This window comes from Lipophrys pholis (assembly GCF_963383615.2).
Source record: "Lipophrys pholis genome assembly, chromosome: 11".
NCBI classification, from domain to species: Eukaryota; Metazoa; Chordata; class Actinopteri; order Blenniiformes; family Blenniidae; genus Lipophrys; species Lipophrys pholis.
In genome coordinates this window covers 2,313,966-2,327,905 of record NC_137631.1, presented here as the reverse complement: position 1 = coordinate 2,327,905, position 13,940 = coordinate 2,313,966, and the positions used below count along the sequence as shown (strand labels likewise).

Below are 13,940 nucleotides of genomic sequence, written 5' to 3'. Positions count from 1 at the left end.
GTCCAGTCATGCCATATCTGCCATATCTAAGTAATATTGTTTTTTCTGATATCTTTAAAAAAAATTTTTTTTAACTTTTTTTAACTTTTTTTAAAATCTTTTTATTGATATTAAAATGAGATAAACAAAGAAATAGACAAATAAAGCAAATTAAATAAAATATGAACTGAAATCGGCAACATTTCAACAGGTCTTCCTGTCTTCTTCAGGCCAGCACACAATAAAGGCCTCTTCATACTCCATAAGAACAAGACGAAAGTTGGGCAGTGCGGGGTCCTGTCGAACAAAATGACGTCATTTCCTTCTTCCAGCTCCTTCTGGCCGAACAAATTAGTTTGGGCTGTACCAACCACCCTGGCCGAACTATGTAGGAGCCGCACTGCCGAAACTTCTGCACTGCCGTGTGCTGCGCATGCGTGTTCTAGTTCGCTCATGACTATCGATAATATTTTAATCATATTTAGCTTGTAACAGCGCTACTGTACGAGCGCCACAGCTCGTTAAAATGTCGGAGTGTAGGCTGACGTGATGCACCTGAACGCATCACGAACAGCTGTCAGCTCCTGGAGTTAAAACTGGACTAACATCGCGCTCGGACAAAAACTTTTTTATTACTGAAAAAGTTCAGAGAAATGTATTTCTGAAAGCACTGGAGGCCAGAAATAAACTGTGCAGTTGAAAAGTTTAAACGCCGCTTCACAGACTTGTGCCTGCTGTGAGGGGGCGTGGCCTGCTGTGAGGGGGCGTGGCCTGCAAGTTCGGCAGCTTCTTATCGGAGTATGAACAGTCCTGCCGAAAAAGCTTTTTTTTTCTGCTGCTGGCTGACGTCACTGTCGAATTTTCTTCTTGTTCTTATGGGTTCAAAAGGGAGGATGCAGGGGCCTTTATAAACTCTCAAAAGAAATGCGTCTTCTCTGTTCTCCTGTTGGAAGGCAAGTGACAGAAAATGAGAGGCAATCCCTTTTATAGCTGGCTTCCATCTATTTGTTTTTCAATTTATTTTATTTTAACACAGGGAACATTTTCAAGAAACTTTGATCCAGTGACACACCCTAAACCAAACCAATGGATTTTAACTTTGTATAATTATCCATTCACTTTTGTAAACCTTTAAATCATACACACATATTCTGGCGTACTGGAATTGTAAGGATGTTTTTAAACCAAATCAATGGTATTTGACTTTGTGTATTAATCCATTGATGTCTTTAATTATTCATATATGTTTCAAATATTTATTTAATTCGATTTTTTTTCCGTCCACTTATGAATTATTATATTGTTTTACTGTAAGTTATTATTTTTAAGTCATTCAACGATACTAATGAACTTTTGGAATTGTATATGTGTATTTATTTGGACTTAAGGTAACAATAATTTTTAACCACTTATGTTCCAAAAACTAAGGTCATGGGTGTGCCAGGGTTAAGGTCAAAAGTTAACCGTCACTGTTAAGTTTAGGCAAGGACTTCCTGTGACGGTTCGGGTTAGACAAGGACTTCCTGTGACGGTTTGGGTTAGGCAAGGACTTCCTGTGACGGTTCGGGTTAGGCAAGGACTTCCTGTGACGGTTAGGGTTAGGCAAAGACTTCCTGTGACGGTTCGGGTTAGGCAAGGACTTCCTGTGACGGTTCGGGTTAGGCAAGGACTTCCTGTGACGGTTCGGGTTAGGCAAGGACTTCCTGTGACGGTTCGGGTTAGGCAAGGACTTCCTGTGACGGTTAGGGTTAGGCAAAGACTTCCTGTGACGGTTCGGGTTAGGCAAGGACTTCCTGTGACGGTTCGGGTTAGGCAAGGACTTCCTGTGACGGTTCGGGTTAGGCAAGGACTTCCTGTGACGGTTCGGGTTAGGCAAGGACTTCCTGTGACGGTTCGGGTCAGGCAAGGACTTCCTGTGACGGTTACGGTTAGACAAGGATTTGATGTTGTGCGCGAGTTTCGGCTCGTTTTATTAAATTAAACCAAACCAAACCGAAGCTCGCACACAACACCACTGCCTCTTTCAGGCTCTCTGTGGTCTTTGTGTTCTCTCCCGCCTGTCACACAGAGTGTCTGGCGGCTCCTTTTATGGGCAGAGAGGTGAGGCAGCACACCTGATTCCCATCAGGGGCTTAATCACCTCTCTGCCACGTACTTAATGTTAAGTTGATGTGGTTCCTTAGTGTCCAACAAGTCAATCCATTTCCTTTCCATCTGTTCCCTGTCTTTCTCTGTCCAGGAGGAGTTAGACTGCAAGCCCGAGACCCTTAGCGAGTGAGAACCATGCAACAGAAAATGTGAAACGGAAGGGTGTAAGTGGACTTTTTAGATGTCTTAAAACATAAAAGTCTTGGTTCATTCTTACTAAGATTGAGTTTTTGGTTTCTCCAACATACTGCAGTCCGCATCTACAACAAAAATCAAGTATACACAATTGGATGAACTTGTGTTGACTGTGCACGTCTGAACACACTTATTTTAGCCTTATTATGAACATGTTTGAGGTGAACAGAAATATATTTAAGAATATTTCTCTTAATAATTGTCTGAACAGGGAGAAGTTTATCCCTCAGTAGAAAATCTTGAAGACTGATTTCTTCTGTATGCCAGAATAAGCTGGTGGTTTTGTTTTAAGCTTTGCTCTTATACAAAAGTCACATAATTTGGTTTTAATTTTGAATTAATTATTGAGCCGGCTATGGAGAAAGTTGCAATTAAAGGGATAAATTCCTTGTTGGTTTTTTGCTCTTTTTTCTTAAATGTTTTTAAACAATTCTTCAGGAAGGGCCGAGAGTAGCCTCTTTTGCATCAAGAACTAAACATTATATGAACTGCTTCTTTGAAATCGGTATGTTCAATTGTTCAAACTCTTTATTCGAATCAATTGTGATTTAATTAATCCTTTGTAAGTGTGGTTTGGATGAAAACTGGTCTTAAACAGAAGTGAGTGCGTTTCCGTCTCTTTGAAGTGTACTTTGATGTCCAAAGTCAGATTTTCCTTAAATCAGGTTCCTATATAGACTGTTGTATCTAAAAAGTCGATCCTATCCTGATTGAGAATGTGTTTTAGACGCATTGAGGGGTCATGTGTGTCCAAAATATTTAGGAACTCCTTAAATTCCTCCTCCGAATATGTCCAGAGACCAACAATATCATCCAAGTATCTGTAATAGCAGAGAGGTTTTTTGGGGCATTTGCTGAGCGCTTTCTCTTCCCAATTTGCCATAAATAAGTTTACATATGAGGGTGCAAACCGTTTCCCCATAGTGGTCACCTTAATGTGTAGAAAATATTCCCCGTTAAATTCAAAGTTGTTTTTGGTTAAATTCATTTCCAATAGTTGGAGCAGTTGTTTGTCTGGTCTCATGGTATCTGGGTATTTAATAAAAGTATTTTGAACTATTGTCAGTCCTGCTGTAATATCGATGTTGGTGTATAACGAAAACACATCGATTGTGAAAAATTATAAATTGGCGGGAACTTTTAGTTTTTTTATCAAAGTAATGAAATGACATGTGTCTTTTATGTGGGTTGTCTTGTGGACAAGGGATGTAAGTAGTGTTCAATAAACTCTGCAGTTTGGTAGGTCTCACTCCCACAGTCTGAAACAATGGGACGTCCCGGCGGAATCTTAAATGGTATAGTCCACTTACAGGGGTCTTTATGGATTTTTGGTCTTGCTTCACAATCACCTTTTGGATATTTCTTTTGTTTGGCATTAATGTATTTTGCTTTATGTAACTCATCAATTATTTGATGAACTCTGTGGACTGTTTTTAAATAAATAGGTTCCTTCAGTTTAAGATAGTAATTAGTATCACTAAATTGATGAGAAACGTTTTGGATATTTTTTCAGGTGGAGGAACCCAATGAGAAGATGGCATAAAAGGTTTTAGTTGTGAAGACTTGCCTTTAATGTAAGCGACTAATTTCAGTTTCCTATGATAATTTTGTAGATCCAATTTTAACTAATTTTAACCTTTTGGTCTTTTGTCAAATGCATAGTTGGAATATATGTGAGGCCTCTGTTCAAAACTTTGTTTTTGTCAAAGCAATGTTTTTTGCCAAAACTATCATGTTTTGGACCCATAGAGGTTTGGACCCTCTCACGCCCCCTTTCTCATGAGCTCACGGGGCACGTAGGTTTAAAACCGTCACCCAATGGTCATACATTCATTAAGGGAATCCAGATCTCTACATATGGGAACTTTCTTTTCGCAGTACGAGCTGCAATTTGCAATTGCTTGATTGCGGTCTCTCTTCCATTTTGTTCCCTACGATTCAGACCAAAGCACCAAAGCTTCCTGTAGGACTCGCTGTGTCAGTCGGAGACTATCAGTCTGCCTGCTGGGAGCTCATCTGGTTTTGGCCATGAGTCTGGTGACTTGTGGATTTTTGAGAGCAGATAGAATATTCTGGGGTGGGGCTTCACCTCGCCCCTCAGGTACTGTTGTGGCGGCCACCAGGACCCAGGCCTCTCCCCCAGCAGGATTGTGGGAAGGGGGCGTGGTTTTAGGTTCCCGGGCTTGGGAGTTCTGTGCCGGTTCTTTGTTGGTTTTTGGCGGTTGCAGAATAAAGACAAGAATCACCTCCAGCTCCGCAGTATTCTTTATCCTACCACACTGTCTTTGTTTGTTATTTATGTACTTTTTCTGTACTACAGTTTGTATGATTTCCTTGATTTCTTTGGCTGTTTCTAAGTATATTGGAGTTTGTAATTTTTTGTAGAAGTCCAGGATGTCTTTCTGCCTCCCATATGTATTGCTCCCTATCCAGAATCACTGTTGCGCTGCCTTTGTCTGCTGCTTTGAATACTTTGTCCCTATTTTTGGCTATTAATCTGAGGGCTGTTACTTCATTTTGTGTGAGTTTGAGGGGGTCCCTGTGGTGCTCTGTAAAATTGATCATTAGGTTTCTGTCCTGTGAGATTAGGTTTTGTACCTCCTTCTGATTTTGTCCTGTTATTGGTTCCCAGGTGGATGTTGGTGTGAATGGTTTCCTGATTGTATTTCCTTTTCCCTGGAAGAAGGTTGTTCATTGTGGCCTCCTGTGGTGTGTTCTGAGGTCCTGTGCAAGGTTGTTTCTCTGTTGTTTGTGGATGTCCAACATGGGAATAAAGGCGAGGCCTTTTTCTACTAGTTTTTGTTCAGCGTCTGTTATCTGGAAGTTTTTGGCCAGAAGGATGATGCTTTTCATCGCCACCTTTTGGAGGCTTGTGAGGGATTTTAGTTTAACTGGGTCAGCCAATGTTCTAGCAACTTCAGGGTCAGTTATGGTCAGGGTCAGGTTAACCCTAACCTCTCTAGACCAGTTTCAGGACCACCAAGTGGACCTCTCTAGACCTGAATCCCAAGTATTTTGTTCATTGATCCATCTCGTGTTTGCCGTGGTGCAGGGAGGTGCAGGAGCAGCAGGAGGTGCAGGAGCAGCAGGAGCAGCAGGAGCTGGGCCATGTGTTTGAAAGCAGACGAACTCTGTATCAAATCTAAATCTGACAGATGAATGGATGAATATCTAAAATCAGAACAAATCCTGATGCCAGTAAAGAGTCAGTCCTCAATCTGGGTATTACTGTGATCTCGCACGCACGCGCACACGCACGCGCACACACACACACACACACACACACACACACACACACACACACACACACACACACACACACACACACACACAGACACGTGTTCAGCTTCTGGCTCCTTGTTCTTCTCATCATGACGACCAGGTAGAAACAATCATACAAACCCAACAGAACTAATGTGGATCAAACCTTCGATAACAACAGACTTTCTCTGCATGTTGTGAACCTTGGTCACAAACCTGTTTCATCATGTCACCAGAAACCTGTTTCATTATGTCAACAGAAACCTGTTTCATCATGTCACCAGAAACCTGTTTCAGTGTGTCAACAGAAACCTGTTTCATCATGTCACCAGAAACCTGTTTCATCCTGTCCACAGAAACCTGTTTCATCATGTCAACAGAAACCTGTTTTAGTATGTCACCAGGAACCTGTTTCATCATGTCACCAGAAACCTGTTTCATCATGTCACCAGAAACCTGTTTCATCATGTCAACAGAAACCTGTTTCAGCATGTCAACAGAAACCTGTTTCATCATGTCAACAGAAACCTGTTTCATCATGTCACCAGAAACCTGTTTCAGCGTGTCACCAGAAACCTGTTTCAGCGTGTCAACAGAAACCTGTTTCATCATGTCACCAGAAACCTGTTTCATCATGTCACCAGAAACCTGTTTCATCATGTCACCAGAAACCTGTTTCATCATGTCAACAGAAACCTGTTTCATCATGTCACCAGGAACCTGTTTCATCATGTCACCAGAAACCTGTTTCATCATGTCAACAGAAACCTGTTTCATCATGTCACCAGGAACCTGTTTCATCATGTCACCAGGAACCTGTTTCATCATGTCACCAGAAACCTGTTTCATCATGTCAACAGAAACCTGTTTCAGCATGTCAACAGAAACCTGTTTCATCATGTCAACAGAAACCTGTTTCATCATGTCACCAGAAACCTGTTTCATCATGTCACCAGAAACCTGTTTCAGCGTGTCAACAGAAACCTGTTTCATCATGTCACCAGAAACCTGTTTCATCATGTCACCAGAAACCTGTTTCATCATGTCAACAGAAACCTGTTTCATCATGTCACCAGGAACCTGTTTCATCATGTCACCAGGAACCTGTTTCATCATGTCACCAGAAACCTGTTTCATCATGTCACCAGAAACCTGTTTCATCATGTCAACAGAAACCTGTTTCATCATGTCACCAGGAACCTGTTTCATCATGTCACCAGGAACCTGTTTCATCATGTCAACAGAAACCTGTTTCATCATGTCACCAGAAACCTGTTTCAGCGTGTCAAGAGAAACCTGTTTCATCATGTCACCAGAAACCTGTTTCATCATGTCAACAGAAACCTGTTTCAGTATGTCACCAGGAACCTGTTTCATCATGTCACCAGAAACCTGTTTCATCATGTCAACAGAAACCTGTTTCAGCATGTCAACAGAAACCTGTTTCATCATGTCACCAGAAACCTGTTTCATTATGTCAACAGAAACCTGTTTCATCATGTCACCAGAAACCTGTTTCAGTGTGTCAACAGAAACCTGTTTCATCATGTCACCAGAAACCTGTTTCATCCTGTCCACAGAAACCTGTTTCATCATGTCAACAGAAACCTGTTTCAGTATGTCACCAGGAACCTGTTTCATCATGTCACCAGAAACCTGTTTCATCATGTCACCAGAAACCTGTTTCATCATGTCAACAGAAACCTGTTTCAGCATGTCAACAGAAACCTGTTTCATCATGTCACCAGAAACCTGTTTCATCCTGTCCACAGAAACCTGTTTCATCATGTCAACAGAAACCTGTTTCAGTATGTCACCAGGAACCTGTTTCATCATGTCACCAGAAACCTGTTTCATCATGTCACCAGAAACCTGTTTCATCATGTCAACAGAAACCTGTTTCAGCATGTCAACAGAAACCTGTTTCATCATGTCAACAGAAACCTGTTTCATCATGTCACCAGAAACCTGTTTCATCATGTCACCAGAAACCTGTTTCAGCGTGTCAACAGAAACCTGTTTCATCATGTCACCAGAAACCTGTTTCATCATGTCACCAGAAACCTGTTTCATCATGTCAACAGAAACCTGTTTCATCATGTCACCAGGAACCTGTTTCATCATGTCACCAGGAACCTGTTTCATCATGTCACCAGAAACCTGTTTCATCATGTCAACAGAAACCTGTTTCATCATGTCACCAGAAACCTGTTTCATCATGTCACCAGAAACCTGTTTCATCATGTCAACAGAAACCTGTTTCATCATGTCAACAGAAACCTGTTTCATCATGTCACCAGGAACCTGTTTCATCATGTCACCAGGAACCTGTTTCATCATGTCACCAGAAACCTGTTTCATCGTGTCACCAGAAACCTGTTTCATCGTGTCACCAGGAACCTGTTTCATCATGTCAACAGAAACCTGTTTCATCATGTCACCAGAAACCTGTTTCAGCGTGTCAAGAGAAACCTGTTTCATCATGTCACCAGAAACCTGTTTCATCATGTCAACAGAAACCTGTTTCAGTATGTCACCAGGAACCTGTTTCATCATGTCACCAGAAACCTGTTTCATCATGTCAACAGAAACCTGTTTCAGCATGTCAACAGAAACCTGTTTCATCATGTCACCAGAAACCTGTTTCATCATGTCAACAGAAACCTGTTTCATCATGTCACCAGGAACCTGTTTCATCATGTCACCAGAAACTTGTTTCATCATGTCACCAGGAACCTGTTTCATCATGTCACCAGAAACCTGTTTCATCATGTCAACATAAAACTGTTTCATCATGTCACCAGGAACCTGTTTCAGGGTCACCAGGGTTTACCTTCTGCAGCAGCTGCGATCCGGAGTATTTTGTGGTCAGTTCCTGCAGCTCAACAGAAAACAGAGACGCCCACTGCTGCACCCTGAAACACAGGAGGAGAGGAAATGAGAGTAGGAGGTGACAGAGGACAGGCTCATAAGGAGGTGAAACAAACGGTTGGTCCTGGAGTCAAACAACAGGAAGCAGGAAGTTGTGGTGACACTGAACAAGCAAAATCTTCCTGCAGCCTGGAACTTCATGCTGGAGGTCCTTAGCAGGACTGACTGCAACAGCCTCACCAGTCTTCTAGAAGGTGTGTGAATGAGATGAATGGGTGATCCTGCAGTCAGTGTGGCTGGAGATGAGCCAGTGGAGCTGGCACCCAGCCAAGTATCTGGTTGTTGCCATCACCAATAAACTCAAGTTCTATTTCAGTTGTTCAATGTTGAAAATGTTAATTATTCCGTCTGAGGAGTTTCACATTGATCAAACCCTAAGGAAGCTCTTCTACTGCACCTATATTCAATCAATAACCTCCTCTTCCATCACCTGCTGTGACGTGGTGACACTGGGACGTGGTGATACTCAGACATTGTGATACTAGTACGTGGTGAGGTGGTGACACAGTGACATGGTGAAACAGTGATGTGGTGACACGGTGAAATAGTGACATGGGGATGTGGTGGTATGGTAACACGGGGATGTGGTGACATGGTGATGTGTTAACAGAGTGACATAGTGAAATGGTGACATGGTGACGCGTTGATGTGGGGACATGGTGCATGGGGATGTGGTGACGTGGTAACACGGTGATGTGGTGACATGGTGACGTGTTAACAGGGTGACGTGGTGACACAGTGACATGGTGATGTGGTAACACGGTGATGTGGTGACATGGTGACATACTAATACGGTGACGTGGTAACGCGGTGACGTCACTCCTTGACGTGTTGATGTGGTAACGTGGTGACATGGCGGTGACATGGTAATATGTAACATGGTGACTTGATAACACGGTGATGTGATGACATGGTAACATGTAACATGGTGACGTGGTAACATAGTGACATGGTGACATGATAACATGGTGATGTGTTGACATGTTAACATGTAACAAGGTGATGTGCTAACATGATGATGTGGTAACATGTTGACATGGGGACATGTTGACATGAGGACATGGTAACAAGTAACATGGTGACGTGGTAACATGTTGATGTGGGGACATGGTAACAAGTAACATGGTGACGTGGTAACATGGTGACGTGGTAACATGTTGACGTGGTGATATGGTGACCCGGTGACGTGGTCACACGGTGACAAGGTGACATAGTGATATGGTAATATGATGACATGTTAACAAGGTGGCGTGGCCACGAGGTGACGTGGTGACATGGTCATGTGGTAACCCAGTGACATGGTGACATGTTGATGAGGTAACATGGTGACATGGTGTCGAGGTAACATGATGATGTGGTAACACGGTGAGGCGGTAACATGGTAATTAGTCACATGGTAACGTGGTGACACGGGGATGAATTGAAGTGGGGACATGGTGTCAAGGTGACATGGGGATGTGGTAACACAGTGATGTTGTGACGTGCTAACATGGTGACGTGGTGACATGGTGAAGTGGTAACAGGGTGTTTTTATGATGTGGTAACAAGATGACATGGTGACACAGTGACATGGTGACGTGGTAACAAGGATATGTTATGACATGTTGACATGTAACGTGTTGACATGGTGACGTGGCAACGTGGTAACATGTTGACATGGTGACAATTATGTGGTAACAAGGTTATGTGGTGACATGGTAACATGTGGACATGGTGACGTGGGGATGAGGTGATGTGGGGATGTGGTGATGAGGTGACGTGGTGACGTGGAGATGAGGTGACATGGGGATGTGGTGACGTGGGGATGTGGCGACATGGTGACGTGGAGATGAGGTGACATGGTGACGTGGAGATGAGGTGACATGGTGACGTGGTGATGTGGCGACGTGGTGACATGGTGAAGTGGTGATGCGTTGACCCGGTGACGTGGGGATGTGGTGCTGAGGTGACGTGGTGACGTGGGGATGTGGTGATGAGGTGACGTGGAGATGAGGTGACATGGTGACGTGGAGATGAGGTGACGTGATGACGTGGTGATGTGGGGATGTGGTGAAACGAGCAGGAAGAGGCCTGTGACATGACGCTGATGAAGAGATTTAGATAATCTGGTCTTCATCTGGGTCACAGCAGGAAGCTGCAGGTGTGTGTTCAGCACACACACACAATGTGATAGCACACACACACAGTTTGATAACGCACACACACAATGTCATAGCACACACACAGTGTGATAACACACACAGTTTGATAACACACACACAATGTGATATCACACACACAAAACCTGATAGCCCACACACACAATGTGATAGCACACACACACACACAACGTGATAGCACACACACACACACAATGTGATAGCACACACACACACACAACGTGATAGCACACACACACACACAATGTGATAGCACACACACACAATGTGATAGCACACACACACACACACACGCAATGTGATAGCACACACACACACACACACACACACACACACACACACACACACACACACACACACACACACAATGTGATAGCACACACACACACACACACACACACACACACACACACACACACACACACACACAATGTGATAGCACACACACACAATGTGATAGCACACACACACACACACACACACACACACACACACACACACACACACACACACACACACACACACACACACACACACACACACACACACACACACACAATGTGATAGCACACACACACACATCTGCAGCTTGAGCGTCACTGTTTGAAGGTGGCCGTTGTGTGTGAAGCAGAAGACGCTGCCGCTGGACGAGCTCCACCTTTCATCTCCAGTACCAAAGCCAGAGGCTACGAAGTGCATCAGGTATTGAACGAGTTCCTCGCCTCCTTTTTCTCACTCATCTTTACTTTCTCTTCTATTGTCGCTGGTTACAAGTTCTACTGAATCATGTCGACACTCGACTGGCAAGCAAAAACTAACACAACTAACTGAAGTACTCTGATTACAGCTGACAAACTTTCCCACGTGTGTGTGTGTGTGGGGGGGGGGGGGGGGATTTATTGATTACTCCTCTGTGTTCAGTGGGGTCGTCACAAAGGTTTGAGTGAGTGAGTGAGTGAGTGAGTGAGTGAGTGAGTGAGTGAGTGAGTGAGTGAGTGAATGAATGAATGGATGAGAATTCAGCCTGTGTTTGTCAGCTTGGAGATGAGACTTTCAGTGTTTCAGCTCTATATCAGTGGGATAGATTGTAATTTAGTATTTCCAGCATATTGACAAACTGAGAACTTCCTCAGCTTCAAACCATAAATGAGCAGTCTGTTGACATATCAGCATTTTTCTTTCAAACTGAGAGGGACCGACAGTCTGAGGGACGGATTGAGGGGTCATACGTTGTGTCTGCTCGAGGGAGCAAATGCCAACTTTCTTAATCCGAAGAAACCTGATGGAACATCTCCTGACACAGTGTTCTGCCAAGCTCAGAAAGTCTTTCTGAAGACTTTGTCTTGGCTTCAGGACATAGTTTAAAGTCAGTTGACCTTGGCGCTGCAGACATGAGAACACCCTGAAGCTCTAGGCTAAACACGCATTCTCGTGGTTTCAGCATCACAGGCACTCACGTCTCTGGGGGGATCTTCATCTGAGCCTGAGCTGCAACCCAAAGGCAAAATAATCCCACAATCCTCAGGAGCTTCCTCGTTCCCAAAGTCCTGCCCTCCATCCTGCTTCCCTGAAGCCCAGGCATGGATTTGCTTTCAGCGCCGACCCTCAAAAGACGAACAGGACGAAGCCCCTTCTACTGCAGTCCGTCATGGCGGTGGTGTTCGGCGAGGTCGAGGTCTCCTGACTTCCAAAGCTCTCCATCAGGTGCTGAGGTCCTCCTGCTGTCTCTTGCTTCTTCACTACAGCTGTTCGTCCTCAGTGTGTCGTTCACAAGCAGCATTCAGCCGTTCATCCTGGTTCACTTTCAGACTTCCCGGTCGTCCAAATGGCAGAGACACAATATGCAAAGAGCCTCCAGAAAGTCAAACCTGCGGACTCTCCAGGTAACTTTTTGCTGGTTGTAGACGTTTGAGGAGGCGAAAGCAGAATGTCTGCGGCAGAGTTTTTGCAACAGCTCGCCTCCACTGTCACCCAATTTACGATGTAATCCACTTGGATTAAAAACTGCTCTTCCCCATGGAAGCTAGAGGGAGGGGGCAGAGGGGGAGGGGGCAGAGGATTGGATGAGGGCTCCGTTTTATCTAAGAGGATTAGAGTAATTTCTGGAGACAGACTCTCTGACAACCAATCACTGCTGGTGGAAGAGAAAAAAAACCTGGGGCTTCATTTTAGCTACTGAGTGAGAGAGTGAGAGAGTGAGATTTTTAATTTTTTCTATTTTTAAATAAACCTGTATTTATCATTTCAAAAACATATGTCATTTTTTTTCACTGGTAAAAAAACAGTTTACAAAGCCAGTTCAGAGTAAAAGAAACATTTCCTGTCAAATAAAAGGCTGAACTCCAGTCCTCCTCCACCACAGAGCAGATGGTGTTCTTATAACACCACCTCTTATTAAAACTCTTCAAGTGCTTCATTTCTTGAAAAAAATTTAAATCCACCCAGACCCGGGCCCTCACCAAAGATAAAAACTTACTGGTCCTGGTCCTGGTCCACCCCCTGCTGAGCCTTGTGTCTCCTGCTCAGAGACATCGCCATCTTTGCTTCACCCAATAGGAAGTTCAGCAGGAGGTACTTCTTGGCCTCAATCCTCCTGTACCCAGCCCCAAAGACAAATACCTGCTCTGACCAAGTTTCGCCAGAACAAGAGAATAACATTTTTAAAACAGTCAACAAAGCTGAGTCTTTGACATTTTAAAAAGCAATGGACAATCGTCTCTTCTTCGTCACAGAAAGGACACAACACAAGGTCCCCCCCCTGTGAGACAGCTGTGGCTGGATCCAGGTCCATCCAGACAATCAGGCACTGACTCTCTCCACCAGACCTTCCCAGTTCTTTGTTTGGAAGTCGTTGGTCCCTAGAAAGACGCCAAGACACTTCACCCCCTCAGGGCTCCACTGCAGCCCAGCAGGTGGAGTTGGCTGCTGGTTGTTCCAATGCTCCAGGAGGAGCCCTTCACACTTGGTCCAGTTCACCTTGGCTGAGGAGAACTTCGGATATGAGGTGAGTTTACTTTGCAGGGTCTGGATGTCTGTTCTGTGGGTAATAAAAATGGTGATGTCATCAGCATAAGCTGATAACACAACAGTTGTCCCACTTCCTGGGATTGGTCGTCCTGGCAGACTGCTCCTGAGTTGAGCCAAGAGGGGCTCAATGGCGATGCTGTACAGCATCCTGGACAGAGGACAGTCCTGTCTGGTCCCTCTCTGAACAGGGACCGGTCGGCTCAGCCCCCCCCCCCCCCCCACCCCCCCCACCCCCCCCCC

General features: G+C 44.3%; 1 protein-coding gene across 1 annotated transcript in view; it reads right to left on the bottom strand.

Moving 5' to 3' along the window:
- Nucleotides 1-12,658, bottom strand: part of LOC308116512 (voltage-dependent calcium channel subunit alpha-2/delta-4-like) — a gene marked incomplete at its 3' end in the record, with an annotated part of 41,069 nt that extends 28,411 nt beyond the window's left edge. Inside the window, exons 1-2 of the mRNA XM_080474761.1 lie at nt 12,131-12,658; nt 8,417-8,498 (exon numbers count right to left, since the gene is read on the bottom strand). Of these exons, the coding sequence (XP_080330887.1) occupies nt 8,417-8,498; nt 12,131-12,255 (207 nt within the window). The 5' untranslated portion in view covers nt 12,256-12,658. The remainder of the gene's footprint in view (nt 1-8,416; nt 8,499-12,130) is intronic.
- Between the last annotated feature and the right edge of the window lie 1,282 nt (nt 12,659-13,940).